The sequence below is a fragment of the Pectinophora gossypiella genome, chromosome 28 (genome assembly GCF_024362695.1).
Source record: "Pectinophora gossypiella chromosome 28, ilPecGoss1.1, whole genome shotgun sequence".
In the NCBI taxonomy this organism is placed as follows: Eukaryota; Metazoa; Arthropoda; class Insecta; order Lepidoptera; family Gelechiidae; genus Pectinophora; species Pectinophora gossypiella.
This window is the reverse complement of record NC_065431.1, coordinates 2,559,255-2,579,802: the sequence shown is the minus strand read 5'-3', so window position 1 is coordinate 2,579,802 and position 20,548 is coordinate 2,559,255. Positions and strand designations below refer to the sequence as shown.

At 39.2% G+C, this 20,548-nt stretch overlaps 1 protein-coding gene across 2 annotated transcripts in view; it reads left to right on the top strand.

Annotated features, from left to right (window-relative positions):
- LOC126379177 (fatty acyl-CoA reductase wat-like) overlaps positions 1-15,769 on the top strand; it is a 55,179-nt gene extending 39,410 nt beyond the window's left edge. For both annotated transcript variants that reach the window (XM_050027848.1, XM_050027849.1), the window contains exons 5-14: positions 683-808; positions 2,454-2,599; positions 3,794-3,903; positions 5,466-5,543; positions 6,530-6,653; positions 8,321-8,446; positions 10,316-10,435; positions 11,394-11,523; positions 12,149-12,276; positions 13,270-15,769. In XM_050027848.1, coding sequence (XP_049883805.1) covers positions 683-808; positions 2,454-2,599; positions 3,794-3,903; positions 5,466-5,543; positions 6,530-6,653; positions 8,321-8,446; positions 10,316-10,435; positions 11,394-11,523; positions 12,149-12,276; positions 13,270-13,357 — 1,176 coding nt within the window. In that variant the 3' untranslated portion in view covers positions 13,358-15,769. The remainder of the gene's footprint in view (positions 1-682; positions 809-2,453; positions 2,600-3,793; positions 3,904-5,465; positions 5,544-6,529; positions 6,654-8,320; positions 8,447-10,315; positions 10,436-11,393; positions 11,524-12,148; positions 12,277-13,269) is intronic.
- Positions 15,770-20,548: the final 4,779 nt, after the last annotated feature.

Below are 20,548 nucleotides of genomic sequence, written 5' to 3'. Positions count from 1 at the left end.
GTAAAATGAAAGGAAATGCGAATGGAATGGAATGGAATGAGAATTTCGTAATTTAAAATGATGATAGTCAGAACAATAGGCCAGTATGTGCAGAGTTTGTACTCTGCTACAAACTCACGCCCGTAATCCCTAATGGGGTGGGCAGAGCCACAAGTAATCAAAGATAATTTGCAGCCACTGATACGATGTCGTAAGCTGGATATGATAAACCTTATGGTGATAAGGGATCAGCCTATCGCCCATAACATTAGTCCATCGTGTCAGAGGACACAATCCCTCTGTCGGTTTTTACGACATGCCCGGGGAGACAGGCAGCTGAACGTGTTCTATGTTTTTTATTTGCTCCCAGAACAGAGCAAATAAAAATCATCAGAATAAACACTCCATAAAAAAAAGAAATAGAAGAAAAAATAAATAGAAGGAAAAATTTAAGGGAAGAGAGGAAGGGGTAGACCTGGGATAACATTTATGAAACAAATAAAAGAGAAGGTACGGGTCGTGTCGTATCGGGAGGTGAAGGTTTTGGCGGGAAGAAGAGAAGAATGGCGATTACTCCACCGACAAGAGCGCAGCTCTTAAATAGAGAAAGAGAAACCCTCAATAAAATTAAAGAAAAAAAAAGTCCTATCCGATTCAGATCTCTTTTCGATTTAAGTAAATATATTTACTTTTATTATTGCAGGTGAACATAATTTTCCATTCGGCAGCAACAGTGAAGTTTGATGAGCACCTGCGAGCAGCGCTGGTCACCAACGTGAGGGCACCGCTACACCTCCTGCGACTTGCAAGGGACATGAAGGGACTTGACGTAAGTTTGATAAGACTAGTCATCATCATCAATTTAAGAGCCACGCTCTTGTCGGTGTCGCATTTTCCATTCCAGTCTATCAAAAACCAATTCCTTGACTTCCCTATAAGACACGACGTTAACTTTTTCTTTAATCTGTTCCATGTAAGCTCTTCTTGGTCTTCTCCTTCCTCTCTTTCCTTCTATGATGTTTTCAATAAATTCGTCGTGTCTTATTAGGTGTCCAATCATCTTGCCTCTTCTGTCCTCGATAATTCTCAGTATTTTTTTTTTCTCCTTAATAAGATAAGACTAAAGCGTGCAAAAAAAAAACAAAAATACAGGGTGTTAGTGACATCGTAACGAATACTGAGGGGGATGAGTCAGACCATGACTCTGAGTTGATACCAAGTGGAATTTTCCGTCGCAAAATTCACATTTTTTTTAGTTTTTTTAAATTATTTTCAATTCTATACTTTTGCGATGGAAAATTCCACTTGATATTAACTCAGAACCATAGTCGGACTCATCCTTCAAAGTTTTCGTTACGATGTTACTAACACCCTGTATTTATTCCTCAAAATTGGCTTAATACATAGTTAGCGCTTTTTGAACGTCAAAAATTAAATTACATATTGGTGCTAATTCCTGCAGACACCACCTAATTTTATTTTAAGTTATACCTGTCATTTTCTTACCCGTTGAAAAAGAAAGGGACGGGTAATCGACAGGCATAAAATTTATGGAACACACGTCAATTTCAAGCAGAAATCCAAAACAACCGTCTAAAAAATTTTCATCGGCAGTAACCCGACAGAGTTAAGTAGACAGCACGTCAAATGGATTGCAAATCAACGAGATGCCTATTTAATTTGCCTGGACTATTCATTCATACTCATTAATGTCAAAATTAACTGTGTTGTCTATCCCCCGTCCCTTTCCTTTTCGGCGAATAAGAAAATGACGGGTATAACTTAAAATAAAATTAGGAGGTGTCTTCAGGAATCAGGACCATTGTAGCTCTTATTTATCACATCACATCACTAATTTAAGAGCCACGCTCTTGTCGGTGTAGCATTCTCCACGCTACTTTTTAGGAAAATTAGCACAGTGGTTTCCCTTTTGCCTTCCGCCCCGCAGTACACTGTCTGACGCGAGTGGGATGGCGCCCAGAGTAGTCTATTATCTATTATGTTTATTTTTTATTTATCACATACCCTCAAAATGCTTTTGAAAGTATACTTACTTGGTTTTTATATTCTCAAATAAGTAAGTGAATTTTTATTCTTATTGAGAATAAAGATTATTTAAAACTTGTATTTTTTTTTAATAATATCCTACACGAACCCCGGTCTTTGGGTGCACTCCCATAGTGCATACAGGGATAATCGCCGGTTGGTGTCACACCACATTTAGATTAAACTGTCTTAAGGGGCCTCTACGAGTTGGCTTTGGCCCCACACACGCCTTCCAAAAGTCCGGGACTCCATAGGCCCGAGATATTATTATATATGTATATATATTGACGATTCAAAGTGTACCTAACTATGTTACCTACTGAATAAAGATATTTTTGAAAAAATTGTATTTGAATATGGAAATGACATACAAATAAAAATAATAAAATGAGGGTTTTGTGGGTTTTATTTATGTATTCATTTATCAGGTACTGATGCACATATCGACGGCATACTCAAACTCGCACCTACCCCTCATCGAGGAGAGGTTCTACTCGTGCGACGCGAACTGTGAGCAGCTGCATCAGATGGTCGACAAACTGACAGACAGCGAGATCGACAACGCTTTACCTACGTACGTATCATCATCAGCCCATTAACGTCCCCACTGCTGGGGCACGGGCCTTCCCTGGATAGGGAGGTCGGGCCTTAAACCATCACGCGGGCCCAGTGCGGATTGATGGTTGTTAACGACTGCTAATGCAGCCGGGACCAACGGCTTAACGTGCCTTCCGAAGCACGGAGGAGCTCGAGATGAAAACTTTTTTTTTTGTGGTCACCCATCCTATGACCGGCCTTTGCGAAAGTTGCTTAACTTCAACAATAGCAGACCGAGCGCGTTAACCGCTGCGCCACCGAGCTCCTCCGTACGTATATATATATTTACTTTTGATAGGTTTGCTATTGGCCCCAGACTTGCCCGAAGGCATTGACGAGGCCTAAGATGGATATATAATATATACAATTCCACATACTTATACGTCGATATTGATGTATACAGGGTCTAAGTGACATCGTAACGACAACTTTGAGGGATGATTCAGACCATGATTCTGAGTTGATATCAAGTGGAGTTATGAAATTGAAAATAATGAAAAAAAAACAGTAATTCTTTTCATGAAAGTTCCGATAGGAAATTACACTTATTAACTCAGAATCATGGTCTGAATCATCCCCCTCAGTATTTGTTACGCTGTCAATTACACCCCGTAAAAGTAGGAGCAGGTAGCCATACAAGGAGGTGGGTGTTTTCCATCGTAAAAGTATAGAATTGAAAATACTTAAAAGTAATTTAAAAAAAAAAACACAAAAAAATATACATTGTTTTAAGTTTACGCGGTTATTATTTTAATTAAAACTATTATGTGTTATTATGTGTTTTAATTACAAAAAAATATGAATTTTACGACGGAAAATACCCATATACAAAAACTAATTTAAAATTTTGCATTTTATAACTTTACAATATGTGTACTGTTGGTATACCTATTTAAATAAAGCTCTTGTATTTAATTACAAACATATTAAAGATGACAAAGTGTAATGATTGCAGTGTGTAATTTTTATTATTTTATTCTTTTATTTAAATAAATAAATAAAATAAAAATTAATATTTATTTATAAAAAAGGTACACCAACAGCTTATATAATAAAACATTAAATAAAATAAAAGTTACATCTGGAATTAGACTGTTACATAAGCCAATTATAGGTGCACACAACATTTGCAGTGTAGGACGATAATAACTCTTCTTTCTCTCCGTTTCAGTATCTTGGGCCCGTGGCCGAACACGTACACATTTACCAAAGCTCTAGCGGAGAAGGAATTGAGGGTCAACGCTGGTGGCATGCCCATCGGAATATTCCGACCGGCCATAGGTGAGATTCTTTTAAATTCTACTTTAATATGGAGATTTCCACAGGGTCCCTTTATCTAACCTGAAGATGAAGAAAATGTAGACTTCTTCTATCGTGTGGGTTGCGAGGTGGACTACCACAGCCATCAATCGTAGTGTATTGTATTGTAACACAAGTTGGGTTGATGACATGACCGGATCTACCTATGGGCTGATTGGGCTGCAGCCCAGGGCCCCGGGGTTACAAGGGGACCCCAGATCCCGCTAAAAAGTAGACCATAATTTGAAAAAAAAAAAGTCTGTTAAAATATTTTTTGCTATTAGTTGAGTATTACCTAATATTCAATATCTCCTATACTTAAAGGTTGCCTGGAAGAGATTGCTACTTAGCAATAAGGCCGCCTGTTGTACTAATTCTATTTCTCTTTTGTTTTGTATTTTGTTTTTTTTTTTTTTCCTGTTTGTGCAATAAAGTATTTGTTATGTTATGTTATGTTATTAAGATAGGCCCCCAAGTAGTTTCAGCCCAGGGCCCCACAAATTCCCGATCCGGCCATGGTTGATGAGGTTGGTACTCCACCTCCCAACCCACACAATAGAAGAAGAAGGTGATAGGTGAGCCGTATCGCCGTCTATAACGGTCGAGCCAACTGTGTTATTGAAAAGATAAATTAATAATTAATGTAATACATTGTTTTAAGTTTACGCGGTTATTATCATAATTAAAACACATAATAACGGCAACAAGCACATAAACAAGCGGCAAAGAAAGAGGGTAGACAGATATGTCTGCCCGTAGAAAATTATGGATCTACCTACTCCACTCCAATCTCATCAGTCATCCCGTGATCATGGCACTTGCAACAGTGTCGAAATATCGGGAGTCTCATATCCCTACTTTAAACGCGGTAAGAACCCGTTATTATGTGTTTTAATTAATGTAATAATTCGTCTATTAATGTATTGATGCATCTCTGGTGCTGGGGTTCGAGCCGGAGATAAATAGAATGATAATATCATAATCATAAACTGCCTATATACGTCCCACTGCTGGGCACAGGCCTCCCCTCAATCAACCGGAGGGGGTATGGAGCATACTCCACCACGCTGCTCCACTGCGGGTTGGTGGAGGTGTTTTTTACGGCTAATAGCCGGGACCAACGGCTTTACGTGCCCTCCGAAGCACGGAATCATCTTACTTTTTCGGACAATCAGGTGATTCAAGCCTGAAAAGTCCTTACCAAACAAAGGACAGTCTCACAAAGTGATTTCGACAATGTCCCCATCGGGAATCGAACCCGGACCTCCAGATCGTGAGCCTAACGCTCTAACCACTAGACCACGGAGGCTGTTATATGATGATAAAATGAAATGATTATATGATCTTCTTCTATCGTGTGGGTTTTGAGGCGAATTACTAACCTCATCAACCCTGGTGTCAGGGTTACTATTGAGCCGCCAAAGGCCCCTGACATGACTCATTTATAACGACTACGTACTTACACAGTAAGTAGTAACCGGGACCAACGATACGATTATATGATGAAAAAATAGAATGATAAAATGTCAATATTTATTTTACAGTGACGTCAACAGCGAAGGAACCATTAAAATGTTGGATCGACAATATGTACGGACCCACAGGCGTTTCTGTCGGCAGTGGTAAGTACAATTAGTGATTATAAGTACTTACTTAGATCAATATACCTAGATACTGGCCCCGATTACTGCAGACACCTAATTTTATTTTAAGTTATACGCTGCATTTTCTTATCCGCCGTAAAGGAAAGGGACGGATGATTGACAACTGTCAATTTCAAAATGAATGAAAATCCCGGGCAAATTAAATAGGCCTCACAGTATATCCAATCTGTTTGACGTGTGCTGTCAAGTTAATTCTGTCGGGTTATTGGCCAATAACAAATTTTTGGAAGGGTTTTTAAATTTCTGCCTAAAATTGGCGTGTTTTTCATAAATTTTATGCATGTCGATTACCCGTTCCTTTCCTTTTTGATGGATAAGAAAATGACAGGTACTTATAACTTAAAATAAACTTAGATACAGAAAAGGAAAACCAGCCCAATACAGGTTAGGTCACATACCTCCGAAAATGCATTTCTCGGCAATATGGGTTTCCTCACGATGTTTTCCTTCACCGCTGGGCACGTGATAATCATTTATGATCCCAAAAATGAAGTCGAAAACAAATTCGACAATCATTTAGGCCTGTGCTGGATTCGAACCTGCAACCTCACAGTGGGAGGCAAGCGTTTTACCAATTGGGCTACCACGGCTATACACGGCTTGAGTCCTATATTCTCATCTAATCTAGCCTACAAGATCCCACTGCTGGGCAAAGGTCTTCTTCCTCTTTCCATTTTTCGCGGTTCTGTGGGTCGAAGTGGCCACCCCTCCGGCAAGCGTCCAAGTCGTCACGCCGTCTCCTTCAAGATCTACCACGACGCCTGTACCCGTCATGAGGCATCCAATGCGTGACGATCCGTGCTCACCGTTCAGGTTGCATGCGACAAATATCTCAGGCCCAATCCCATTTAAGTCTGGCGGCTTTACGCCCTACATCAGCGATTCCCGTTTCATGAGCGAGTCCTAGAGGTATATTGTTCTAAAAAAAATGTAATATATTCCAGCAACGGGTATCCTGCGCACCCTGAACTGCAGCGAGTCCGTGACGGCGGATATAGTACCAGTGGACCTGGTTGTCAACTGCCTGATGGTCGCCGCGGCACATGTCCACAACGCTTACAAACAGAGGTAGGTTATGTTCTGTGGCGGACCCAACTAGTTGGCCAGCTAGTTCCGCCCACATGCAACAGATGGCGCCACATTCAATATTGCAGTTTTGAAGCAGTCGTGAAACGCGCTATCGAAGTTTACACAGACGCATATATACAACTTCCAACATAACACCGTTGGATCGTCGATCCCTAGTCACACTACCAACTTGTGGCTAGCGGGGTACTATGCTCCTGTTAGGTGCCACGAAAACATCCTTTGGCGGCAGTACACACCCATCCCGCCTAAGTTCTATTCATCATTCTCGGAATCAGACCCAATGAGGGACTTTCCAGGCTACAATACAATACAATACAAAAACTCTTTATTGCACTTGACATACATACATACATAAACTCACGCCATAATCCCTAATGGAGTGGGCAGAGCCACAAGTAATCAAAGACAACTTGCAGCCACTGTTGATACGAAGTCCAAAGATGGATATGATGAACCTTATGGTGATAAGGGATCAGCCTATCGCCCATAACACTAGTCCATCATGTTAGAGGACACAATCCCTCTGTCGGTTTTTACGACATGCCCGGGAAGAGAAGCAGCTGAACGTGTTCTATGTTTTTTATTTGCTCCCAGAACAGCATAGAAGAAATTTATTGCACTTGAATCACATTAAAAATACATTAGTATTATAATTAAATTGGTAGTACAACAGGCGGCCTTATTGCTAAGGTAGCAATCTCTTCCAGGCAACCTACGACCTCTACCTTCTTCTACGTTCCTCAAAAACAATATAGATGCCGCTGTACAGATTTTCCTGCGTTTAACCTTCTAATTTCATTAACTTACCTCTTTCTTTATATTAAAAAAAATTTCTACTTTTTATTTACATAAGGCTTAAAATTGTTAACTGGTTCCCCAAGATACAGGCACCCGCCTAGTTTGGGGACGCCTGTCCAATTTTTAATATTATTAGTTTGTAAGAGCACATAATTCTAATTGAAAGTGATTTTATGAAAATATTTTTTATCTATGTGTTTGGGTATGAATCATCACCATCATCACCAGCCCATTAACGTCCCCACTGCTGGGGCACGGGCCTTCCCTATGGATGGATAGGGAGATCGGGCCTTAAACCACCACGCGGGTCCAGTGCGGATTGGTGGTTATTAACGACTGCTAATGCAGCCGGGACCAACGGCTTAACGTGCCGAAGCACGGAGGAGCTCGAGATGAAAACTTTTTTTTTTGTGGTCACCCATCCTATGACCGGCCTTTGTGAAAGTTGCTTAACTTCAACAATCGCAGACCGAGCGCGTTTACCGCTGCGCCACTGAGCTCCTCTTGGGTATGAATAATGACCCTTTTTATTACGCCCTGGCACAATTACATCTTCCACCCATTATTATTCTGATCAAAATAAAGAGAAGCAATGATTATATAGGTAGCAACATAATTCTGATACATAATGTGATCCAAATATCAAGCAACAATTATTTTTATATATACTTCTGCCATGACATTGTATTTTGGAATAATTATGTACCCGAGTAATGAGAAAATAGGTAATTATCACGTTAAATCTGTCTGTATTGTTTTTGGTGAATGTAGCCTGGAAAGTCCCTCACTTCTCATGGAAGGCCATTGTCCGCCGAAGTGTTAATGGTATTTCCTTCTTTCTCCACCAGTACTCCACCGCCGGAGCCGCCCATCTTTAACTACGTGAGCTCGGTGGAGAACAGAATCACGTGGGGGGACTTCATGAAGCAGAACATGGCCAGGGTGGACCTCCATCCGTTCTCCAACGCTGTGTGGTGAGCCATCATCATCCATTGCAGAAATCTCCCTCCATAACTGCGCAACCTCACTATCTTCACAACCAAGGCACACGTCTGACACTTCATACAAAACACCTCGTTTGACACAGACATCTATTAAAGAAACAACATAATTATTACACAGTTTACAAATATATTTATTACAATACCAATTTTAAATAACAGTATAACAAAATCAACACTTACATTAATATTTCAGTTTATTTTTACCCAAAACCTAGTGCAAGATGTAGTTGACTCCTGGGCGGTCGAAGAGCAAATAGGCCGCTGCCGGCCATAACTGCCACTAATAAAACCTTGTATTCGCGCCTAAACGAGATATCTGTCACTTACGGCAGATGGCACCACTGTTTTCCGTTTTCTTCTTTTTAAAATAATGATTTGATACGTCCCCAGTGTTGCCATTTGCCGTGGGCGATAACACATCACACATTGACGTTATCGTACACGCGCATCTGTGTGTGTGACGTGTGGCGCCATACGATTGAAGACTAAAGTAAAACCGAGGGGGTGAGGTAAACCTAGTAAGCATACAGATAGCCATACAAGTAGGTATGGGTGTTATTGACATTGTAACGAATCTGAGGGGGACGATTCAGACCATGATTCTGAGTTGATATATAGATATAAATTTATGAAAATTTTTGTGGTTTTTTTTAATTGTTTTCAGATCCATGCTTTTGCGACGGAAAATTCCACTTGATGTCAACTGAGCCCCGAACTGAACTGAACTGGCCTCCGTGGTCCAGTGGTTGAGCGTTGGGCTCACGATGCGGAGGTCCCGGGTTCGAATCCCGGTGGGGACAAATCACAAAAATCACTTTGTGAAGTAGTTTGGTTAGGACATTACAGGCTGATCACCTGATTGTCCAAAAGTAAGATGATACGTGCTTCGGAATGCACGTTAAGCCGTTGGTCCCGGTTACTACTTACTGATGTAAGTAAGTAGTTGTTACATGGGCCATGTCAGGGGCCTTTGGCGGCTCAATAATAACCCTGACACCAGGGTTGATGAGGTTGGTATTCCACCTCACAACCCACATGATAGTAATAGCATCAACTGAGAATCATGGTCAGAATCATCCCTCAAAGGTTTCGTTACGATGTCACTAACACCCTTTATACTATCGCGGAGCTCCGTGCGTCGTAAACTTAGCGGACGAATGGAGTGCAAAGTTAAAGTGTAAACTATTTGTTCATACTTGTATTGCCTTCCAATCTCTCTTGTCTATTCCGTGGTTAATGTCGCAGACAAGCGCCATCTAGCGCAAACCTATTGTAACAATTTAGTTTAGCTAGCTAGCAACATCCATATTTTATGATAGGAAAATTGTAAAGTAGTAACCAAAACAACCAACAGATGGCGCTGGTGACCAACGCCAAATAGATACAAAATGGAGGAACGACGAATGACGCATTTTATTTTCCCGCTCCCTAATAATTATTATATTCAACAAGTCATGCCCAATCTATATCCTATTTCTTCAGTTAAGTAATATGAATGTGAATATTCGCGATATATTTTGAATATATTTTGAGGAGCTTGGTGGCGCAGCGATAAACGCGCTCGGTCTGCGATTGTTGAAGTTAAGCAACTTTCGCAAATGCCGGTCATAGGATGGGTGACCACAAAAAAAAAAAGTTTTCATCTCGAGCTCCTCCGTGCTTCGGAAGGCACGTTAAGCCGTTGGTCCCGGCTGCATTAGCAGTCGTTAATAACCATCAATCCGCACTGGGCCCGCGTGATGGTTAAAGCCCGATCTCCCTATCCATCCATAGGAAAAGCCCGTGCCCCAGCAGTGGGGACGTTAATGAGCTGATGATGATGATGATGAATATTCGCAGGTACATCTGCCTGAAGCTGACTCCATCAGTGCACCTGAACAGGTTCTACATGTTGTTCCTCCACCTGATCCCCGCTGCGCTGGTCGACGGGCTGGCCGTGTGTGTGGGGAAGAAGCCAAAGTGAGTATGATAACATACATAACATAAGCTTGCGACTTTATCCTGGATCCGATTACTCTAGTCATAGAGGCAGCCAATCAGCTCGCGACACCAAACACTTCAGAACCCCAATACCGATCCCGTCGGCGTGGTCGACGATTTCCCTCATTCAGCGCTTATCTCTATCGACCCACTAGGGTCGATTAATTTAACGCCCAAATGGGCACCCTCAGGCCTGTTGTCTTAAATGTTGTACTGGGTGAGAGCCCTCAGCGCTTCCCATTTGTCCGGCCAAGTAGTTAATCTGCGGCAAATCTACAATAAGTCACGTCAAAAAAAATACAACAACAAAAAATATATGTTATGTTCCAAATAAACGTAAATAATCCTTTACAAAACTTTTTTATATGTAGTTTCAAATAATAAGAAATAAAAAAAGAACATTTAAGGAAGTTGTCAATAGCTTAGAGTAAACCTGAAGAAAATAGGAAAGGTTTATATAATATTTTGTATTGTTTGTAGATCCTCTAGACCTTCAAGTAGTGGCAAAAAGGTGTAGAGCTCATTTAAGTACTTACCTTAATATATCTATGACAAAAAAAAACATTTGATCATCCAATGGTGTGGCTACACTTACGCCATCTATTGTCGCCGTTCAAATTATCATCATCAATCAGAGCCACGCTCTTGTCGGCGCAACATTTTCCATGCTACTTTTTTAGGGAAAAATATGGCAGTGGTTTCCCTCTTGCCTTCCGCCCCGCAGTACTCTGTCTGACGCAAGGGGGAAGGTGCCCAGAGTAGTCTATTACAAAGCCATACTAGGACTCCCGTCCTCCGCCTCTGAATAGTACTGACAGTTACTGCTGCCCTCTGTGAGGTTCGTTTAAATTATATAACGAAAATATAATTTTCGACGACAATAGATGGCGGTGGGACCCACTTTTAAATTAGAATTTTGCCTTTATCCTGTCTCCAGAATGCTGAAGGTGTACCGTAAGATCCACAAGTTCTCTTCAGTGATCAGCTACTTCTGCACGCGCGAGATCCAGTTCTGCAACGTGAGGACCCGAGAACTGTGGGAGAGAACTGCGCCTGACGACCGGAAGGTACCTATTTTGACATAAGCTCACACCTTTAACTCCCAGTAGGGTGGGCAGAACTACAAGTAATCAAAGACAAGCAACAATATTTTTATACAGGGTGTTAGTGATATCGTAACGAATACTAAGGGGGATGATTCAGATGATTCTGGGTTAATATCAAGTGGAATTTTCCGTCGCAAAATTCACGATTGTTTTAATATTTTTGGCTTTGGAATGGCGATGGACTTGATAATCAGCGGAATCACTCCTCTCAATATTTGTTACGATGTCACTTACAACACCCCATACAAGTACATACAGATACTTAGTCATACAAGTCCGTATGGGTGTTAGTGACACCGTAACGAATACTGAAGGGGATGATTCAGACCATGATTCTGAGTCGATATCAAGTGGAATTTCCTATCGGAAAAGTCATGAAGTTTTAAGTATTTTTTAAAATTATTATCAGTTCTGTACTATTGCAACGGATAATTCCACTTGATATCAACTCAGAATCATGGTCTGAATCATCCCTCAAAGTTTTCGTTACTATGTCACTAACACCCTGAAAGCGATTGCACACGATAAGAAGAAGAAAGTGAATAGCTTCATTGTGGGCTTTTTAACCCCTCCTATTCTTTAACAGATATTCCCGTTCAGCATGTCAGAAGTGCAGTGGAGCGAGTATTTCGAAGAATACCTGGCGGGCATCAGGCGGTACCTGTTCAAGGAAGGAGACAACACGCTGCCACAAGCCAGGATTAAGTGGAGAAGGTACGAAATAATCCTTCTTCCTTTTTGTTTATCATTCTGAGTTGATATCTAAAAAACATCCACTTGATATTAACTCAGAATAATGAACTGATTCATCCCCCTCAGTATTCGTTACGATGTCACTAACACCCATATATATTTGTATGGCTATGTATACAGGGTGTTAGTGACATCGTAACGAAAACTTTGAGGGATAATTGAGACCATGATTCTGAGTTGATATCAAATGGAATTTTCCGTCGCAAAATTAATGATTTTCTTTTTAGTTTTTTTTTAAATTAATTTCAATTCTATCATGTCGCCCAAACAAGAAGCACCTTACCCGGTGTGGGCCCGAGCGTATGAGCTACTGTCATTTCGCAAAATCGTGCGAGTCGCGAGTTGACGACCGAGCGGCGTGCGAATGGTGTGGTGGGGGAAGGCAAGTAGCGAGTAAAAACAAAAAATGTTGAAGTAACTGTCCCACTCGCATATGACAGTAACTCGTATGATGCGGTCACACGTGCGTAGTAGCTGCACCTCAATAACTAACTCGGTCAGCTCGCATGATAGCTCGCACTGTGTAACCTAGGCTTTAGTGTGCGATTCTTTCTCGCCTCGACATACGTCACCTGTCACTCTCTCACAGTACTGCACAGAAAGAGACAGGTGATCTCTGTCGCGGCGAGAAAGAGTCGCGTGCTTACGGTGCTAGGCCCGCTGGTTTTCTTATATCATGATGATAGTTGATTTGATAAGCCTAGACAGTATAGCGTAAATCTAATTGTACTGATTGCGTTGGAAGAGCGAGGCATTCCCATCACAAGTGTCATCCGACTACTTTTAGGGAAGCCCCTGTAACTTGTCTGTTATAGATTTACAGAAATAAAACTCTTTTATTTATTTATTTTTTAGTTATTAACAATACAATACAAAAACTCTTTATTGCGCTTGAATCACATTAAAAATTAACATTATTAGTTATTAACTTATTTTTTATTTGTTTTGTTTCAGGTTATACTATCTGCATCAGATAGTAAGGATTGTTTTCTACGTCCTGGCTTTGTACGTGTTATGGAGAACGCTCTCAATGTTGTTTTAACTAGTTTATCATCATCACCAGCCCATTAACGTCCCCACTGCTGGGGCACGGGCCTTCCCTATGGATGGATAGGCAGTTCGGGCCTTAAACCATCACGCGGGCCCAGTGCGGATTGATGGTTATTAACGACTGCTAATGCAGCCGGGACCAACGGCTTAACGTGCCTTCCGAAGCACGGAGGAACTCGAGATGAAAACTTTTTTCTTTTTTTTTTGTGGTCACCCATCCTATGACCGGCCTTTGCGAAAGTTGCTTTACTTCAACAATCGCAGACCGAGCGCGTTGACCGCTGCGCCACTGAGCTCCCTAGTTTATCACCACAACACAATACAAGCTAGAAGGAAAGAGAGGAAGGGGAAGACCAAGAAGATCTTACATGGAACAGATTAAAGAAAAGGTTACCGTCGTGTCTTATAGGGAAGTCAAGGTATTGGCGTTTGATAGACTGGAATGGAAAATGCTACACCGACAAGAGCGTGGCTCTTAAATTGATGATGATGATCATCACATGGTGAATACATTCAAAATAAACCATTTTGACGAGATTTTTGCTAACATAACCACGCAATATCATTTTGTGATCACTAGTTTGGTTAGGACATAGGCTGATCACCTGATTGTCCGACAGTAAGATGATGCTGTTGGTCCCGGTTGCTACTTACTGATGTAAGTATGTAGTCGTTACATGAGCCATGTCAGGGGCATTTGGCGGCTCAATAATAACCCTGACACCAGGGTTGATGAGGCTGGAATACATCTCATAACCCAGTAAATAGTAACCGGGACCAACGGCTTAACGTGCCTTCCGTAGCACGGATCATCTTACTTTCGGATCTGACTTAAACATAGACGGCAAGAAGTGGGTGTATAATACACCTCTGCCTACCCCTTCCGGGACGGAAGCGTGGTGTTATGTTAAATACACCTGCTATTAAATATCGTACAAATTATGTGTATATCATATGTAAGTACTTGACTCAGTTTAAGGCCTTTGACTTTTAACTGTGTAGCTTCGTGTGTAGGTCACTGTGTAGGTCCCACCTCCTAATTTTATTTTAAGCTATACCCGTCATTTTCTTATCCGCCGAAAAGGAAAGGGACGGATGATTGTCAACAAGTTAATATGAAAATGAATGAATAACCCGTGCGAATAAAATAGGCGTCTCGCTGGTTTGCAATCCGTTTGACGTGCTGTCTACTTAATTCTTCTACTCGTCCCTTTCTTTTTCAACGGATAAGAAAATGACAGGTATAACTTAAAATAAAATTATATGGCGTCTGCAGGAATCGGGGTCCAATACTTAAGTACATGTTCAAAGCTTGTTTATTTTTTATTGGTAAAGCGGAATTATGTACTTATAAAGGATTCTACCAATACGGTAAGAAGAAGAATATTTCTTTATATGGGTTTTATTTTTGGTGTATTGTAAAAGTTGGGTTATAACGGGATAGAATTACTCATAAAAAATCGCCCCCTGGCGAACTAGAGCGGGTAAGGAGCATACTCCACCACGCTGCTCCACTGCGGGTTGGTGGAGAAACATCCAATCAACTGAAAAGTTCATTTTGATTTGATTTGGTTTAGCCATAACATAAACAGCCCATATAAGTCCCACTTCCATCAACCTGAGAGGGTATGCAGCATACTCCACCACACTGCTCCACTGCGGGTTGGTCTAGCCATTACATCAAAAAAATGACAATATTAGCATCCCATAATCTCTTAAATTCATATTTTTATTCAGTTATTACGTATGTACATTATAAGTTTCGGGTAGAACCATAAACATTTTACAAAATATTTAAACAACATACAACCAAAACATATTTTTAAGATTCAACTGTAATTAATTAATTATCGGCTCAAATAGTAGTAATTATTGTAAATTTAGTTGTGTTATTGATAAAAATATTATTAATTATATTGATTGGAATGAAAGCAGGATAGAGATATAGTACATCGCATAGTACGAAAGGGACGTGAGATATGTCTCTTTCGCACTAACGGTATACAGCTTAGTACCTACGAAAGAGATGAGAGATGTATAAGTACCTATCTCTTTCTGATGCTTTCTTACTTTAACGGAAATCATGAAAATAATATTCTTCAAAAGGACTTAAGATTAATACCTACCGTTTTAATTTCTTAATCTTTTCAGATAAAATAGTAATAAGTTATTATAATAATAATGTAAGCGAACAAAATACATTTATATATTTTTATACGAATGTTGATTTTTAATAAAATATTCCTAACATTTGTCAAAATTCCAAACAAAATCCAAAGATTTTGAGACAAACAATACGGCAAGCTTTTGAAATATCTTATTTTTTTATTATTTAAGTAAAAGTGAATTTTGATTTTTGTTACGATTTTTTTACTCTTATTTTTGAAATAAAGTTATTTTTATACATTGTTTTATTTTTTCAAAGTTGCCGAAAAGCCGAGAGAGGCGCCCGCGTCACGAAAGAATTCCCGCGGATTTCAATTTAAAAATAGCGACGGCCGCCGCCACGAGTCATTGGCGGGACAGTTTTGTGGCGCGGACCCTACGTGGGTGGATCTTAGAACAATATCATTACTGTAAACGCAAAAATATAAAAAAAAAAAAACAAATATTCAGTTAGAACTTACGTAAGTCAGCGACATACATAAGTCCCAACATGATGTTTACAAAAAACAAAAGATTCTAGGACATTTTCAAGTTTACGGTAATGATTATATTTATTGACTTCCACTTATAATTGTTTTTTTTTAATTATTTGCCCATTCGGGCAGGCAAAGGGAACTTAGCCCATACAGCCTAGTCTTTGGTGATCTTGATCTTTTTTGGAGAAACACCCAGAAAATGTCTTCAGTCTTCACTCTTCAGGTGTCAGGTAACGTCCTTAGTTTTCAATTTTATAGCTTCATGTATAATCCGATAAATAATGTCTTCAGTGATATCATTTTGCTTTTGTAATTTTTGAGTAGTAACGTCTTCAGTAGGTAATCTTCATTAATGTCTTCAGTTATATTTACAATACAACTTATACATCAAAGAATGTCAAATCAATTCCTAAATAGCCTAACAAAAATATTTACAAAGAAAATATTCGAGTTATATTTACAATACAACTTATACATCAAAGAATGTCAAATCAATTCCTAAATAGCCTAACAAAAATATTTACAAAGAAAATATTCGCAAAGAACTTTGTCTTTGCGCGAGTCATTTACAAGTTATTTACATATTCACAGTTGTTTTCGATGACAGATTTTTCGCAGGGGAAAATGGAACGTTACCGATTGCAATAAGTGAAATAAACCAACACTACAAAAAGTCGGCCAGATAAAATCCGTGCATGACGGCCGATCCGATTATCGGTGATAAATGGAACGTTCGGAAATATGAATGATTAATTTGACAAGAACAGAAATATAGCATATAGCCTAGTGCAAAAGAGATAGGTATTGTTCTGTCTATACGTCTGCGAATCGCAACGAAGCAACACAATTTTTAACTACCCGCAATATATATTTAAACATTTTAAATTGACAACAGGACAGATAGATAGCGTACAGCTGAGTGCGAAAGAGAGAAGTATTGGTCTGACAGCGCAGCTGTCAAAGAACAGGGCTCGGTGCTAACGACCTCCTACAAACTTATGATTTCCTGGTACATTGGCTATGAAATTAGCAAATTTTGAACTCTCCGCCGACATCAAGTATGAAGAATTCTCATTCATAATTTTATCTCCTGTTGTTTATGCTTTCCTGGTACATTCAGACGACAAATACATATCAATTTTAACGGCCTCCGTGCTTCAGTGAGCATTGGGCCCACGATTCGGAGGTCCCGGGTTCGAATCCCGGTGGGGACATATCTTCAAAAAAGTAAGATGATCCGTGCTTCGGAAAGCACGTTAAGCTACTAGTCCCTACTTATTGGTGTAAGTTACTGCTTACTGTATAGTATAGCCATTACACACGAGACAGTAAAGATATTTTTTTTGTAACTCCGGAAAATAATTCCACGGCCGTAAAATCGAGTACTAGGACCGCATACGTTAATAGCGAGTGTTCGACTTGCGCAGTGACATATTTGGGATGCATCGTCGTGTGCGCCATGATGGATAAACGACAAAGACGGGGTACATACAATACTTCATATAGCTATTTCTTTTCTTGAAATCTCTTGTAACATAGTTGTAACAATAAACCGGGGCGCGTCGTAGTGTGCGTAGGAGTTGAAGTGTGAGTGACTGATTCATTTAAAAACAGAACAGAAATATACCATACAGCCGTGTGCGAAAGAGACAAGTGTATTCTGCCCATACATCTACGAGTGGCTGTGGGGTAACGAAATTTTGAACTACCCGCAAAATTTTTTTCAAGTTAATTTGACAGCAGGACAGGAAGATAGAATACAGCTGAGTGCGAAAGAGATATGTATTGTTCTGTCCATACACCTGCGCGTCGCTGCGAAGCAACCAAACGTTAAACTACCCGCAGTATTTGATTAATTTTATACAGATTATTATGACAACAGGGCAGAAATATAGATTACAGCTTAGTGTGAAAGAGATATGTATTGTTCTGACAGCTGCTTTTAAACAATAGTGCTCGGATGTAGGCTGCTGACCTCCTAGAAGCCTATGCTACCCTGGTACATTCGCCACAAAAATCTACCGCGATCATCAAAACATGTTCTTCTGTTTATAATTTTGTTAGCTGTGTAAAAACGGTAAAAAGTTTACAGATATGTCACATGTCTATGTGTCTATGTGTATGTTTTGTAATCTTTTTAACTAGCTTAAAAAGCCCAAACTTTACGCACTGTTTTAACAAAACTTTATAAGGTAAAATCGTATCTTTCTCAAATTTATCACAATAATTGACTTGTTTATTAACAAAAGCCTATCTACTCAATTTCCTGGTTCCCAAGTAAGTTCAACGAAAACAAGGCAAGTTAACATTTTTTTTTTTTGGCTTTTGGCGGGAAACGGGAACGGGACAGTTGCTTTCTTCATTGAATAATCTAAATAACTAATACGAAGTGGTGTCTTGTGGTTAATGATCGCATTAAGTTAGTCGGAAGACATTCGCGAGTGTTATTATATTGGAGTATTCAATAAACAAAGTGTATCTGCCTATTTTCGCTTCGTGCCAGGAAGCCGCTTCATAACTCAAAAGTTTATGCGGACTTTTGAGTTAATTCGTTTGGGGTTCGGAGTAGGAGTCTACTCCGAGGGTGGGGGCTTAGGTTTCATCATCATCACCTTTCATCATTTCATTAATCATCAAGAAAAAAAATACGTCAGACATGGCTGTATGGGCATAGTTCCCTTTGCCTTACCCTTCGGGCAAAACCAAAACAAAAAAAAAAAATAACATTTTTTTTTTCGAAATTTTGAATCTTACTTTCGGCTGTTTTGTCGACAATGACGTTATGATATTATTTTCTTTTTAATTGTTTTTAATATTGTGTGTGTGGTTACAAGTGTAGTTGAATAGATTGTATTTTGTTTGTATATTTTTTTTTGTGTCTGTGTCCTGTATGCTATTCGATTCTACATGTATTTCTTGACTTCAGAATGTTCTAAATTGTGTATTATTTGACGAAACAGATCCTAAGGGAAAAAATAGTTTACCTATACTATTAAAAGAACATTATTTTCTACAAATCATTTTATTACAAAAAAACGAAAATCTACGGTATAACACAAGAGCGTGCGAAAAAATTAAACTGTGATTTCAATATAAATTATTATAATAAAAATTAATTGTCATTTAATTAGGTACAATTTCATTATGAAGCAGTCGATTTTACGCAAAAAACAAAATCAAATTGTCAAAAAAATATGTTTTATAAATAATTACAAGTCTTTCAAAATGGATGGATTCGTCAAAATGATTATAAAAAGGAATGATGTTTATTTTAACACACATTTTTACGTAACTACTACCTATTCACATATAAAATGGCTACGCTTTAAATACAATTAATTGTAGAAAAAAACCAGGAATGATGCCAGCGGGTTCAGCGTGGCAACCACACCTTTTCGCCCACGCAAATTATATCGAGGGTCAATGAGGGAGTTTCCAATCGACGTTCCCCAAACACACGATAGATGGCGTTGTTCACTTTTTAACGTGATAATTACCTATTTTCTCATTGCTAGGGTACATTATTCAAAACTGTAATGTTATGACAGAAGCATATAAAACTAATTGTTGCCTGATATTTCTATCACATTATGTATAGAATGATGTTGCTACCTATATTGCTTCTCTTTATTTTGATTAGAATAATAATGGATGGCAGTTGTAATTGTACCTTGGTGTGATTAGAAGGGTCATCATTTATACCCAAAAACAAAGATAAAAGAGATGCGTATGTCTGTTATCCATGAAATTGGTAGTTTATACCAAGAAAAAACTTAACAACGCCATCTATCGTGTTTTTGGGGAACTTCGATTGGAAAGTCGCTCATTGACGTCTGAAAGTAGCGCCGGTCACTGAGAATTGAAATTACTTTAGCTGCAAATGGTTTGTGGTTTATACTATACATAGCGTAGTCGTGAGCAATATCGTGTACCCACTTTAGAACCCTGTCGCACTAACATATTTGACATTTAGTGGGACTTGTAGTTCAATTTGTCAAAAAAAATTAATGTGACATGGTACCAAAGTGTATACATATTAATGCTCGTGACCGTACAGTCGTGAGCAATATCATGTACCCACTTTAGAACCCTGTCGCACTATCATATTTGACATTCAATGAGACTTACGGTTTGATTTGTCAAAAAAGTTAATGTGACATGGTTTCAAAATGTATACATTTAGTACTCGTGACCGTACGCCAATGTGGCTATGAAGCTTAAACGACGTATAATAAACACTACAGTTGGTTCATATCTGGCTAGGTACAAAATTAATCATTGTATGTGGTAAACTAAAGAGGGACTTTCAAGGCTACGTTCAGCTTTTAACGTGATAAGAAATACCTATTTTCTCATTGTTCGGGTTACATAATTATACAAAAATATAATGTAATTGCAGAGACATACAGAGTGTTAGTGACATCGTAACGAAAACTTTGAGGGATGATTCAGACCATGATTCTGAGTTGACATCAAGTGGAATTTCCGTCGCAAAAGTATAGATCGGAAATAATTTAAAAAAAAAAAAAAAAAACATGCAT